Below are 14,713 nucleotides of genomic sequence, written 5' to 3'. Positions count from 1 at the left end.
TTAGTTTGATCACTTGATGCTGGGGAGTACCCTTGCACATGCCCTTTTTCCATGTCAACTAAATGCTCACTTGAATCAGGGTCGTCTTCTGCAATGCTGCCACTGTGTCCAATGGAAGCATGTTCTACTTGACTGAGCTGTAAATGGCAGGGTCTTTCCTGAGGTCTACCGTCACCTCCAGGTGTTTGGCTGTAGATTATATTCTTGCACTGGCTTTCTAGCACGATTGGTACCATCTGGTCTTTGTCTACAAGCTGATTTTCACTGCACAGATCCACATCTGATCACTCTTCTTCATTCAGTCCTTTCACTTCCTGAAGGAGCAGAAACAGACTTGCTTCAGAACTCAGACAGGTAAGATTCAGTACTCCTGGAAAGTGACATTTGACTGCTTAAAATAACTAAACAGCTAGTTATTTTATATGCTATAGTGTACCATCAATTCAATCAGTGAGTTTCTTTGCTAAGTCCCCAAACTTGTGTGGTGTGGAAGCCAGACTCGAAGGAAAAATTGGCGGACAAGTCACTGAGTATCTGGTTGGCTGCTGTATTGTGAGAGATATGAGCAGTTTGCTTATGCACCTTCTCCATCTGAGAATAGCACGAGGCGATGTAAAAATAGAAATAGTTGAGTGGTAGGGTAGGAGGGATGAAAAAAGTAACTTTTCTCATTATTGTACATTCAGAATTCTCATTAATTAGTCTCTGGAAGAACTAAAGTAAGATCTCAATATATGGGGAAATGTAGCCACAAATCTGTATCCTACAGGAATTTGTTCATTTTTGAAAACTGTCCAACTTGTTTTTTTTAAAACCAACTTTATACTAGGATCATGGCTTCACTCAACCTCCTAAGGTATCTGGTAATCAGGGATAATGAATGGCAGAATCAGGTAAGTAAATTATTTTGACAAAAAAACTAATCACATAATATTTAATCAATAGGAACGTGTTATTGACTATTAAGTGGAAACAATATTTTACAATATTTAGATATGTAGCACAAGTCCTATTTATTTTTAAATCATCTGATGGTGACATACAATATAAAGAAATAAATGAAAATACTTGTAAGATTGCAACCAATCTCACTGAACAGAGAGGAAAAACTGCAACAAAGGAGCTGAAAATATAGGATCCCTTTCCCCACTCATCTTTAGTTTTTCTTTACCTTTTTACTTTCTTTTAGCTGACCAATTACTGGGTACTCAACTAGCTGGTCACCAAGGAGTTTTGTATAGTATAAATGTTAAATAAATAAGTCTTTATCTTTTTGTTCATTTTTATTTAGCATAATGTTAAAATGTATATTATGAAATAAATGGGATTAATACTTTTAATCATTTGATTTACGTCCATCTTAATATGCATGATTCATGTTTGTTATTCTTTCTTTCATCTTTTGCAGACTGGAATATGGACTGATCTTTTTTGGATTGAAAATTTCTTACATCCACTACGCACAGGTTTGAATATGTCAAAGGCTCATTATGAAGCAGAAATCAGAACCAAAGAGGAAAACAAGAAAATCAAAGGTTTGTTGTTTGAATAAAGTAACTTCAACAGGATTAAAGATCTGTTTTGATGCTGATTAACTTGTCATCGGCATTTAGCATGTGGGCTCACAGAAAACCCATTTGGGTAAGATGGAAAAAGTTTTTTTAAAAAAAGGGTAGTAAGATTTATAGGTCATCAATTCAAAAGTTACCATCTGATTTTATTAATAATTGCAGGTGCTCCGCATAGTGAAACCCAATGTTCCTTAACAGTTGGTGGTAAGAAACTACCTAAAATGACCATATCAATGCAATTGGAGGTAACTACTTCATCATTTTATCTATCCTGAACTTATTGCTGAAGATGAAATATTTTTCCTGCTTCAATGCAGCATTGAACTTGTTATTTTATCCCTAATAATTTGCTGTCATTTCAGGTTCTACGGTCAGCTATCTACACATTCGATCTCATGGAAAGTGTACTGGCACGAATAGAAGAGCTAACGGACCCCAAAGTAAAAACCAGAACTGGGGACAATGTAGTGTTGTAGATTTATTAGATGGTAGTGCAAGAATTCTGTAATAGTTTTGACTTTTTCTACAGTGGCAAACTACTGAACAGTATTGTCTTGTTTAACTCATTTCTGAAAAAAATATTCTCAGTCAGGATAACTCCAAATACTCAACATCAGTTTTGCTGAAGTTGATGAATGACCTGGGGATATCAGGAAAGGGCCAGAGGAAAAAACAAAAAGAATGCATAGCCTTACATAGGGAAAAACACATTATACAATTGCATTTACCTCAAACTAGATGACTACCTAAGGTGACAAATTGTTAATTCATCCCAAATCATCTTAATTGGTCTGAAATAAAGATGGGTTATCATTGTCAAACACCCTTTAAAATAAACTTGTAGGCAATAGTATATAGTTATTATTGAATTAAAAAATGCAATTTGATATCAACCCAATAACTCACAAGAACCATAAACCAATTTCCCCATTTTTTAAAAACACACCCTCTGTTTGGATATGAAACTATTTCATACATAGTGTAAATGCCCATATTCCTCACTCAACTATCACATGCCAAATAAGTGCAATAAATGCATTATATCTTAGAATGTGATTGTCTGTTCAAAATCAAATGAATACTTATTTCAACTGATGATACACCTCAAAGACCTACCAAAATTGGTGTTGTAATAGAAAACAATAATGACATTGCTACAACAAATTGGTTTGAAATTCCAACTTTTTAATAATACAATCCGAGTTACAAGTGCTATAAATTAGTTGCTTCACTGAAAAAAGTTCAAAATACATTTATATGACAGGAGATAATTCGTATCAGTAGCACCTGGTTCACAGTTGCTAGTTTTATGTGCATAAAACTGCATTTCATTTTTGCTGTTTGCGAAGCATCTCCCAGACAGGACTGCATTCTATAATCTGAGCTCGGGCCATGGCAATGCGATCACGAACACTATCCACGTGTGGCTTACATGTCGCCTTCATAAGGAATAAATGTTTGAATCATTGATCATTTATGTAACATTAATAGAGCAATAATCAGAACTTCACCCGAATAATTGGTATATATCTGAAGCTTTTACGATTTCTAAATGAATAGTTTAAGAATCTTAGTGTACACAGTATTGGTCATACTATGTATTAACATACAAATCAGCATACAGCGTTTTAACATTCTCAAAAGTTCAGAAATTTGAGGTATACTAACCTTGGCAATGGTTACCATGCTTTTGACCATATCACCAACATTGTGTATTGGTATGATCCTTAGATTACCACCTAGAAATCTACATAAGAATAAAATAAATAAATGAAATGCGTGAGCAGCAGTATATTTTGCTATTTACATTTATTCCAATATTGAACAAAAAAAATATAAAAGCTCACGACAATACAGTTGGTCTTTGATTTTTTTATTAATTATAATATGCACATATTCCCTGAGGGAAGGTTGCTCTGCTTATAAATTCGTTTTTTTGAATATATGGAAGCCCAGGGTATTATTGTACTCACTCTTTCACTAGAATGGTGTGTGCCAGATGTACTAGTTTTGGATTTATACAAATGGTTTAAATGTACATTTCTAGCAGTAATTACTACTCACAACATAATTTTTAATCCAAAATTCTGCATCCTCTTCAGAAGTATTAACTAGTTTGAGTAGATAACCTTTACACAAATAAGTTACTTTTGTATTGTAAACAAACCAATACCTACAATTTGTATTGTAGCCTGCTAATACCATATAAAGTACCTTTGCTGTAATTTATATAGTATGTCCCATTCTTCAGAACCAAAGAGTGCTGCAACAAGAAGCAGGAAACTATTTCGGTGAATATGGGCAAACCGTTCAATTTGCTCTGTCAACTTTCTTCCTGCAGAATTGTTGGAGAGATCTTGAACTTCTGCTATAATAAAGGCAACACCTGAGGAAATTTCAAACAAAATTATTGTTTCACTCATTTCACGAAAATCTGTCTAGAAAATGTGTTTGCAAAACATCTATTTCTATTGTGAAGTATGCAATAGAAAGATGCTTATACAGTATACTTCTGAATTTATCGTTTAAATAGAAATAGTCACAAGAATAATGCAAATGCACGATTCCAAATATTGTGGCCTTTGATTTTTGCTGTGTACCATGGATGAAGTTAAAAGTCTTTTTAAAAGAGTTTGTTTCATGAGGAATAAATGCCTCGCTTACAGTAGCTGGTGAGACAGCATCTTCAGTTTTTTTTAAACCATAAGTGATCCGTGTTAATATTATTTTCTCCACTAAATTAGACATGTTTTAATTATAGATAGGTTGATAAAGCCCTTAGAACTATATCTCACTTCATTTTGAGGGGTAGAATTTGCATTATTATTTCATGGAATGTTTGCCTAAAAATACAAAAAACTATTAGTGGTGTCAACTGTAACAACAACTGCAAATTCTACGCTTAGTTTACACATGTGCAACCAACATGAAATTTGATTTATAACCACACCATTTTTTTTCTTCGAATTTGTTGTATTAACATTTCTGTCTTGTCCTTATCAAAACAGGAAAACATAAATACAATGTATTTTTTCAATGAAACATTTCAAATGTTTAATCTTTCACTTGCAATGACAATAGTCCAATCAATCGCTCGTATTTTTGACCAGGGAACGAAAGGCAGAAAATAGCCCAGTTGAAAGATCATATAAATTCTTGTGAAATGTGTGATCCAACAAAAATGTGTAATTTTGCCTTACGAGCGTTATTACTTGTAGAATTATATTATTTACGGTTTAATCAAAACATACCAGAAAGTGGGAAAATGATTGATCCATCCACTACCGAGTCAGAGAACCTAATTCTCTGGCGTTGACTGGATAAAGATGCAACGACCTCGTGATGCTGGAGAAAGAACACCAAAATGCAGGCAGGCAGGAAGGAAAGGGAATTAATCAGCAGAACAATCAACCCGCCTGCGGGCGAAACAGTTGCGTATAATAATAATAATAATAAACAAAAGGAACCAACAACGCAAGGTCCGTAACTCTGTCTGTCCAGTGCCTTGGAAGGCGCTCCCGACGTGAAAGACGCTTTACAAAATGTAATTTGGTTGCGGTGGTTGTTGTACCAATGGCTTCAGTCAGTCACCAACCGAGCACCGCATGGACTAGAGATGCTTCCAGTGTGCACCAGGTGCCCTGAACTAGTAACAGCTGATGGGTTTACAGCCCGCAGTTATCTGGGGGTGTGGTACCTAATGCCCGGCCCTCGCTCCCCCCCCCCACACCTGCAGGCCCTCGCCCCCCCCCCCCCCCACACCTGCAGGCCCTCGCCCCCCCCCCACACAGCAGGCCTCGCTCCCCCCCCCCCACACCTGCAGGCCCTCGCTCCCCCCCCCCCCACACCTGCAGGCCCTCGCTCCCCCCCCCACACCTGCAGGCCTCGCCCCCCCCCCCCCACCTGCAGGCCCTCGCTCCCCCCCCCACACCTGCAGGCCCTCGCTCCCCCCCACACCTGCAGGCCCTCGCTCCCCCCCACACCTGCAGGCCCTCGCTCCCCCCCCCCACACCTGCAGCCCCCCCCCCCCCACCTGCAGGCCCTCGCTCCCCCCCCCACACACCTGCAGGCCCTCGCTCCCCCCCCCCCCCCACACCTGCAGGCCCTCGCTCCCCTTAGTTTGATCACTTGATGCTGGGGAGTACCCTTGCACATGCCCTTTTTCCATGTCAACTAAATGCTCACTTGAATCAGGGTCGTCTTCTGCAATGCTGCCACTGTGTCCAATGGAAGCATGTTCTACTTGACTGAGCTGTAAATGGCAGGGTCTTTCCTGAGGTCTACCGTCACCTCCAGGTGTTTGGCTGTAGATTATATTCTTGCACTGGCTTTCTAGCACGATTGGTACCATCTGGTCTTTGTCTACAAGCTGATTTTCACCTGCACAGAGTGATTGAGCAGGCAGATCATGACTGGCTGGGGCGCTATGGACTGTCTTAGCTTGTTCTAATTTTGTTGGAGTAACCAGTGGTGCATCTTTACCTTCCCTACTTGTACCATCTGCAGCAAGTTCAGTACTGGGCATTCCCAACTTGTCTTTATTCTTCTTCTGGTCTTGCTGATCATAGTCCAGAAATTCATCTTCAATTTCTAGTGAATACCGGGAATAATATGTTTTGCCATGAAGTTGGTGACTACCATCATGGGCAGTGCCATCAAATACATCAGAGGGAGTCAGAGAATCTAGAGAACATGCCGGGGGAGTTTCAGCCTCTGCCTCGTCAGAACCTAATTCCTCACACTCATCCACCGAGAGTAAAACGGAACGCTTGAAATTTGCAGCCGAGGTAAAGTTCGTAACCTCCGTCTCATTTTCCGTTATGTCTTCAAAAGCCAAGTTATCAATACCCTGAAAGTGGTAAAAGCCCTGGTCAGGGGGAGGTGGAGGAGGAACAGGAGGAGGAAAGATTTCCTCTGGATTCTCAGCTTCCGACTTGTCTTCTTCAGTCACTTCACAAGAAGACAAGACGTCTGAGACAGCATCGACTTTCCCAACGCTGGTTGGTGCAGTCTCCTCCAGATCACCTTCCTCGGTCTCTGCATGCTCTTGATAAGAGACGTCAATAGGGCAATTAGTTACAGTATCTTTCGTACGAATACCTCGGGTCGGACCACGAGTGTCTTCCTTATCTTTCAATTTGACTTCTACTTTTAATCCGCTGTCATACTCCTTGAGTTCCTCTGGTGTACTTGTGTCACTGCTGCTTCTCCCCAGAAAATCATGGCATATCACTGTGCTGCACTTGGAAACCCCTCGCTCATTCGACCCATCATCATCTTGTGAACCACCAGCATCATAGTCCTCGGAGTTAGGTTTGATATCATCAGATGAAGTTGTTGCACTCCCAGTGTCTGTATCCGGGCTTTGCTTTGGGCAAGAGTTATCTGAAGCTGGAGAGGTTTCTGCAGTTAAATTCCAAGATTCCGCTATGGGAATGTCTGAATCCTCTCTTTCTGGGATCTCTTCGGTGTTCATTTCTTTTGGTGAATCTGACACAACCTGCTCTTCCCCTTGGTTTAAACTAGATTTCATGGCCGATTCATGCTGCACTTCAACAATGACTTCCACAGCGCCACTGGTTAGCTCAAACGAATGAGATGGTATACTTACATCTGTCATTTTTAGTCCAGATAAATTGTCATTTACTTTTGTTACAAGAGCCTGCGAGCCATTTATGCCATCTGAAAGGAGTCCAGTTTTACTGTCTTCAGCACAAACCTCTCCTTTTCCGAGCTGACCTTCAGTTGTTTTGTCACATTCATTAAAAACTTGCGGCTTTATTTCATGAGCAAAGTCGATTCTGCCATTTGCAAACCCTTTTTGTGTTGTGATTGCAGGTTGGTCTTGAGTTGCACATAGATTTGACTTTACACATGGTTTTGCAATGTCTTCAGAAGCCCACAATATTCCAGACTTTTCACCATCTTCTGTATTACTTGTTACTAACATTTCTTGAGCAATCAGAGTTGTCTGGGATGGTTCGGGCATGTAACCATTCCCCTTCACAGAGGGACTACGTGTGTCCGTTATTTGATATGAAGGTAGACACCCAACATTGCTCTCTCCTTCACTGAACACATTCGTGTTCTGCGCTGCACTCATCGGTACCTCTGCATTCAGTAAATGTTCCAACTGACAGACTGTGCTCATTTGATGGTTTTCCTCAACAGAACCAGCTTCATTATCAGCCTCTGCTGCACTTTTCACATCATGACTTGAATCATTCGGAGATGCCTTGTCAGGAGGGCATTTGGAGGTAGGACGTTTCACACCAGATGATGATTTTTTAGTAGATGTAAGCAATTTAGGTTTTCTTACACTGGGCATCGAGACATTTTTCTCTTTCAGTGCAACCTTACTTGAGCTCACAGCTGTCTTTGGACTAGCAGGGCCAGTTTGTGTCAATCTCTTCGTAATTGGTTTTGTTGCAGTGTGAGCAGTTGTTTTGACTTGTTTCGTGTTAGTTTTTACAAGTGTTTCGGTGACGACTGCTTTTTCAGAACTCGTAGCTTTTGGAGTTTGCTTTAATGCATCGTTCTGGCCTGAATTTGGACCCATCTTTTCTGAACACACTGCAACTCCCTTTGGATCTAAAGTTACACAGAAAAGGAGCTGGAGTTACAAATAAAAACTTCATATCTTAGATATTTCATTAAGATGTTTATATATTTGAATTATTGTATCATGGCACCATTCGAAAAAAGGAGGGTGTTTCTTTCTCCTTGTATCCCGGCCAATTTGAAAATCAAGCATTTCATAAATACACACTAAAAATTAAGGCTTTTTTTAATGTTAAATTTTCCAATTCAAATTAATTTGGCTTTCCTTTTAGATTATCATTTTATTATTATTCATCCTTAAAACCATTTTTGTTTCAGTTTGTGAGCTTCTTAAAATGCTTACTCTAGGTTTTAAACCCCCCCACTGAGGAAGCCCATAACTGATACCTTTGGTTCTGACTGATGTTCCTGCTGAGCTCTTTGCTCTTTGTTGAGTTGCGGTGTTGTTGCTGCTATTCCAGGTTTTCTTCACATGTGACATTCCTTCATCTCGACTCTGTATCTTCTGTTTATTTGGTGCACTACAAGAACAAAAAAAATAATTTCTTGTAAAAAAAATTATTTGTTAAACTGCATTGGAGTCCTGTAGCTCAGTGGTTAGAGCACTCGCTTTGCAAGCGAGAGACCTGAGTTCAATTCCAGGCACAGGGCGAAACCTTGGGCAAGTTTCCTTACTCCACACACCTAATAATAATCCCTCCCAAACCAAAAACAATAATAAATTGGTCATTTTCAATCTGTGAAGCGCTTTGGGACATCCTCCCAATGTGAAAAGCGCTATATTAAATGCAAGGATTATTATTATTATTAGTTGTAAAGCAACACAATGAGCCCACAGTTAAATGCATATACATGTTTCTTACCGTGTAAAATTACAATCAATGCTCTGTTTTGGAAACCAACTATGTACATCATTAAGACCATTTTGGATGCAAGCCAAACTGGAATAAAACATGAAGGTTTCATGAATAGAGATGTTTGAGCCAAATCCACACTTGGATGGAAAATGGGATCCAATCAATGAAAGTATTTTTATTTCAATTTCAATATGTACTTTTAAATCAGAGGAAACCACTTACTTTCTGTAGGGAAGTATTGTGAAAATCTGAAGCAGACATGAATTGAATAATAGATTTTATTTTCTAACTTTGTTTTCCTTTTTTTTGATTTCCCCTCTATACAATCTATCTGGGGTCTTTGTGCCAAACAACCAACCTCCGTGGGGAAACAAAAGTGCAATTCCATGTCATACCACTTAGCACAATGAATAGAAGTTCCAACACACAATATTATAGCGTCATTTGTAACACTTTTTTGTGTCCCTCAAGTACTTTCCCTACCTAGTCCCAAAGATCTTTTGCTCCTATAAGACTACTTAGGCTAAAGCCCAAACAGAAGCTTGGCTAAGTTCAATATTTAAATATATATGGCATCTTCCTTAACTACAGAATTAATGCTTTGGAAAGCATTCAATTACCGAGACTCATACTTAGTTCAGTGGGGATGTTGCAGTCTATTTTCCAACTTATTTTCTTCTAAATTACTTCAACTGAAATAATGTGCGGAGAATTTTTTACTCCAAATGGAATTGATAAATTTGCACCATTTGTAAACTATCTTAATTTCATTTAGTTCTAATTCTTTGCACATATTTAAAACGAAACCATTTGGGGAATTATAAGCACTTCTTCAGCTTCAAGTAAACTGTGGTGCTCAAAATTAATCTCCTCCTAAATCTTTAGTAAAGTCCCAGCAGAGGGCACCATAGGAAAACAAAACATGAAAATAAAAGCGGAAACTGCTGGAAATCCACATCAGTTCCATCAGGATCTAAAAGAGAAAGATTAGGAGGGATCCATTCAGGAAAGATGCAACTTGCAACTGTGACCTGCCTTTTTTTCTGGTCAACATGCTGTGGATTCCCAGCTTTGCCTGTTTTTATTTCAGATTTCCAGGGTCAATAGTTTTTCTTTGAATTCTATACGAGAGCATACAGTATTTAGCTTGCAGCAAATGTGACCTTGTCAATCAGGTAATGCTTTGGAGACGAGTTTCTTTTTCAATATTGTTACAGTAAATAGACCATCATAATATTCAAGTATTTCAATTTCTACTTGTATTGTCACCTACAGTCCCTCTGCTTCGCCCCCTCCCATACCTCCTTCAAGATACATCTCAAGACCCTTCTCTTCAACCATGCCTTCGGTCACCCTCCTTCCCACCCTCCCCTCCACCCTCCTCGTTCCAGACCCTCAGCTCGGCTCTGAAACACTGATTGTCCAGCGCCTTGGGACGTCCTCCCGACATGAACGGCGCTATACAAATGTGATTTTGTTGTTGTAACATCATGCTTTAAAATGTATTGCCGTCAATGTGATCTAGTATTTTAAATTAATGTCTGTACATCTTTGAGCATACAGTAGTTTGCATGCATTTAAGGGAAAAAAATACTTTCGTGATTCACACACAACTCACCTGCTAGTTACAGGCTTGCTGGACTTTAATGAAGCTGACTTTGTTGCTTTGGTAACACTTGCTGGTCTACTCGCTGTAAAATAGAAAAACAAAATGCTCCTTTGATGCTGAAGCCTCAAAAAAAATTTTTTGCATCAAGCTGCTCCCATTTACCTTTGGAACTGGAGAACTAAAATTAGAGATGACCAATTAAATTATGATCAGGTCGCTGAGCAGGTGGTGTTTTTGATGTAAATGCAAATGGAGATAAGAATTCCACTGAGTAAGCTGGTTAGGGCCAGCCTGCAGCGTAGGCTGTTCAAAACAGACATGTTACCATTACTGTAACATTTCCGCCTGCTATTACTTTAGGGAACAGGTTTCCTATACTTATTAAAATACTGAAGTTTCGGGTGTGGTTCCAGTGAACCAGTGCTGGACTATTATACAGATATTTCAGTCTGACTCTCAATGGCATTTGAATACAGCTCCTCCCAGGCACTTACAATACAAAATTACATTTGTGTGGTGCCTTTCATGTCAGTAGGACGTCTCAAGGAGTTGGACAGCCAGGGATTTGGACCCGAGCCGGGGGGGCGGGGGAAGAGAATTGGGGTAAGGAAGAATGAAGGGCAGGGAGGATAGCCAAAGACATGGTCAAAGAGGAGGGGGTCTTGAGATGTGCCTTGCTACTGAATACAGCAGATCATTGTTGAGCACTATGTGGGGGAGAGAGGGGAAAGCAAATTAAAGCAGTGAGTCAAAGCTGACTTGACTGAGCATCCCTCTTCCGATGCTGCAAAATGGCACTGATAGAATCTGATGGCGTAGTTCCTCTAACTGAAGAATGACAGTGAAGCAATAGAAAGATATAGTGGATGACAGCAAAAATGGTGAATTAAATAAAATAAAACGAACCTGCTGTGGAAACCTTCTGGTTACCTGAGGCCTTTACAGTCTTCCGGGCAGGACTTCCAATTGGACTATCATCAGAGGACGTTTTCTTGTCAGCAATTTTCTTTTCACCCACTATCTTCTTGTCTTGCAATCCATTACTATTCTGACATGTACTGGCACCCGCATCCTTGCTTTCCGGTTCCAACTTGTCAGAGTTAGACATGGTCTCATTTTTATCCGTCTGTGAGGTTTCTGGTCGAACAGGTTTTTTCAGCAGCTTTCCTGATTTTGTGTGTACGTTGGGCAAATTGTGAGGTACTTTGGGGCGTGCACCCAAACTTAAATGTCCAGCCTGTCCGTTGACCCCTTTACTTACAGGTGTTGAACCGGCCCGCAAATTTGAGGATGGAGTGTCACTGCGTCCTTTTATTTTACTGATGGAGCTTTCACTTTTTGTCTTAGTCTCCACTCGTGTTTTTGTGACAGTGTTTAACTTTGCACAGCTGCTCTTTTCACCGGCTTTCCCATTTTTTAATGTTTTATCACTTGCTTTTGTAACTTCCTTGTCCTTTCCTTTTGCTTCGACTTTCTTTGCAGAGCTTGTTGTACTGCGAGCACCAATAGGTGAATGGACCGATGCTCCCAAACTTTCGGACTTCATTTTGGAAATACCAGATAGTTGACTTCTGAACACGGATGTATTTGGCAATCGTGCAGGCTTCCCCTCTCTACACACTTTTTCTGTCACTTCTAATGTAGAATTACTCAAAGAACCTTTTTTTTGCTGTGGCATAAGACAGAGAGACAGTGAGATCTGGCATCGAGAGACATTGCTTCTGAAAAAAATAACTGTCCAGTTGTTAGGCAATGCTGGTTTATGTATTCTCTATTTACACAATTCCTTAATAGGTTATGACGATAAATCCATGAGAATCTACTCAAATCACAACATAAAGGTTTAGATTCATTCAATATGTTTTTGTAACATGAAAATTAGATAGATGAGGTGTAGTAATCCTTGCATTTTAAAATCTAATTTAGTGAGTCTTAACTATACGAGATTTTTATTCAAAGCAAACTAGAAAATGACCCTGCTGACATTAGGTTACCTGCGAACTAGTCAAGGTTGGTTTTCTGCCAAGTTTTCTATCATCTCCCTTGTCAAGAGCAGCTGAAAAGATTGAATTAATTGTTAGGTATGTAAATATTCATAAACATTGTTTATTCAATGATAAGCCTAAATAGGCTATGCACTTAAAATAAACCACATTTAAAGCCACTGTAATAGGAAGGATTTATTACTCTCCCGTACAAAAAGGACCAGCATCCATTTCCCCAGGTTTGTTAAAGTTAGCACCGCTAGTAAAAGAATTTGAAGGCTACCAAAATGGATGCACACTGACAGATGGATAAATAATGGCCCAAATGCTGTTCCTTTTTTAGAACAAAGGCTACAATTGATTTAGATTCGTTTCCAATATCTTCTAATTGGCACATTTTAGGCAGGGGAAGGAATAGGCTTTGGACTTGGTGCTAACTCATCTGAACACATGGGCGGAAAAAGAAGAGGATAGCTTTAAACGATCATCCAGCCATCAAAAGTGATCAGGAAAGTCTCGCTCTGCTGAAGCAGGTTGGGAGTCCGATCTGGGTCACCTGCTTCCTGATGAGAATGGCAATTTGCCCACTTGTTTCAATTTGGAGCAGGGTGAAGCCTCGGATACAGACGCTGCACAGATGCCTTTTCATCCCACATAGGTGTGTGGCATGGAGTGCACCTTCTGCACAGTTCTGGGCATACCTGGTCAGTCGTGATAAAATGTTAGTGGTCTGATCTGCAGAAGAAAATATGCTTTACCATTTGGCAATAGCCTAACCAACATTTAGAAGATAAAGAGCCCATATCTTTGAGCTGTCATAAGGAATTTACCAGATCTTTTGGGAGTAAATATTTTGTGGGACTGCAATTAACCCTTCCCTAATTGTTAGTGTTGATGCTTTGGGCTGCAATGGATAAGAGGGTTCACATCAATATATATAGAAGACAATTCCCAGTGTGTTGTGCATCTACCGTCAATAAAATAGGGTTTAAACTCCAGGATTGTGTGACTATAACACTACATATCTAGTAGCATAACCCTGGCATTTCTCTCTCTCATACCCACTATACATGGGCATAGTGCAAAACTTAACAAAATGTTTTATTTGAAAGCAAAATCCAACTTCAGTAATATTCATTTTAAATTTAATTTTATGTCAATCGTTCAAACAGATAGTTAACATGGTTTTTCCATTATGAATTTCCATTACTACAAGTTTACACATACTTTAACCATCTGAATAATCAAGACTTAAAATGAAGCAAGTAATGTCAGTTTTGGGAAAATGGTGAAATGCCAAGACCAGGTTCAGCTAGAATTAGGTTAATTCAATTACTGAATTAATACATTCTCAATACTGGTTCAAAGAACATCCAACAGAAACAGTTTACTGCGTTCGGAGCGTTCAACAGTCTAGCCTGAAATACACTGCATGGGTCACAAGAGACTGCACTTCAGACAAACTTTCTTGAAGCTGAACTGCATTATTCAGTGGTCAGTCTCCAGACAAAACAATTGCCTCATGCTGAGACCCAATTTCATTTCAATTCAGTTGAGCTTAATAAAGAGCAGAGAAATATTCTCTGCTCATTATTAAGCTCAACAACCCAGTATAACTAATAGTAATTTTATTGTTATTATGCTTGTAAAACAATGCATTATTTCTCAATAAAACCACTCCTCCCATTAGTAGACCTCGGTATATCCCAGGCTTATTGTCACTGTGCTAAATCCATCCTTTTATTTGGTTGCAAGATGCAAAGGGACACAAAGTCACAAACACAACAGCAAAGGACAATAAAAACCAAGAGGATTCTTTATGAAAATTAAATGATTGCTACAAATCTGCACTGTTTTCTTTTTAATAGTTCAGCATACTGAAAACCCATTAGTTTCACTTGTGGAATTAATATCAGTTGAAAAGCCAACTGTTTTACTGTCTCGCATCACTTTTCATGCTCTAAAATTATTGCAAAATTGCAATTCCTTGACAAGTGAATCATTGCAATGTAAATTTCATGAATAGTTCACTCTATTCTTGAAAAAAGACAAAAGTCTTATTGTTAAATGAGCAGACACCGCAGTGTTTTAAAAAACTGCTTCTACTTGCATCAGTTTTGTAAAATCTGT

At 39.2% G+C, this 14,713-nt stretch overlaps 3 protein-coding genes across 3 annotated transcripts in view; 1 reads left to right on the top strand and 2 right to left on the bottom strand.

Moving 5' to 3' along the window:
* glmna (glomulin, FKBP associated protein a) overlaps positions 1-3,978 on the top strand; it is a 19,733-nt gene extending 15,755 nt beyond the window's left edge. The window contains exons 16-20 of the mRNA XM_042334945.1: positions 273-354; positions 830-893; positions 1,409-1,535; positions 1,734-1,816; positions 1,934-3,978. Of these exons, the coding sequence (XP_042190879.1) occupies positions 273-354; positions 830-893; positions 1,409-1,535; positions 1,734-1,816; positions 1,934-2,047 (470 nt within the window). The 3' untranslated portion in view covers positions 2,048-3,978. The remainder of the gene's footprint in view (positions 1-272; positions 355-829; positions 894-1,408; positions 1,536-1,733; positions 1,817-1,933) is intronic.
* Positions 1-14,713, bottom strand: part of btbd8 (BTB domain containing 8) — a 36,948-nt gene that overhangs the window by 4,317 nt on the left and 17,918 nt on the right. Inside the window, 6 exon segments of the mRNA XM_042334944.1 lie at positions 3-233; positions 5,920-8,162; positions 8,520-8,653; positions 10,608-10,680; positions 11,529-12,267; positions 12,593-12,654. Coding sequence (XP_042190878.1) covers positions 3-233; positions 5,920-8,162; positions 8,520-8,653; positions 10,608-10,680; positions 11,529-12,267; positions 12,593-12,654 — 3,482 coding nt within the window.
* Positions 2,867-5,739, bottom strand: LOC103174666 (protein SPO16 homolog). The gene is made up of 5 exons (XM_042334921.1): positions 5,635-5,739; positions 4,823-4,916; positions 3,786-3,957; positions 3,240-3,318; positions 2,867-3,010 (listed from the first exon to the last, which is right to left on the bottom strand). Exons 1-5 carry the CDS (start codon positions 5,737-5,739, stop codon positions 2,900-2,902), a joined length of 561 nt encoding a protein of 186 aa, XP_042190855.1. The 3' UTR covers positions 2,867-2,899.

The sequence above is a fragment of the Callorhinchus milii genome, unplaced genomic scaffold (genome assembly GCF_018977255.1).
Source record: "Callorhinchus milii isolate IMCB2004 unplaced genomic scaffold, IMCB_Cmil_1.0 Scaffold5, whole genome shotgun sequence".
Taxonomy (NCBI): domain Eukaryota; kingdom Metazoa; phylum Chordata; class Chondrichthyes; order Chimaeriformes; family Callorhinchidae; genus Callorhinchus; species Callorhinchus milii.
This window is presented reverse-complemented; position numbering and strand designations above follow the sequence as displayed.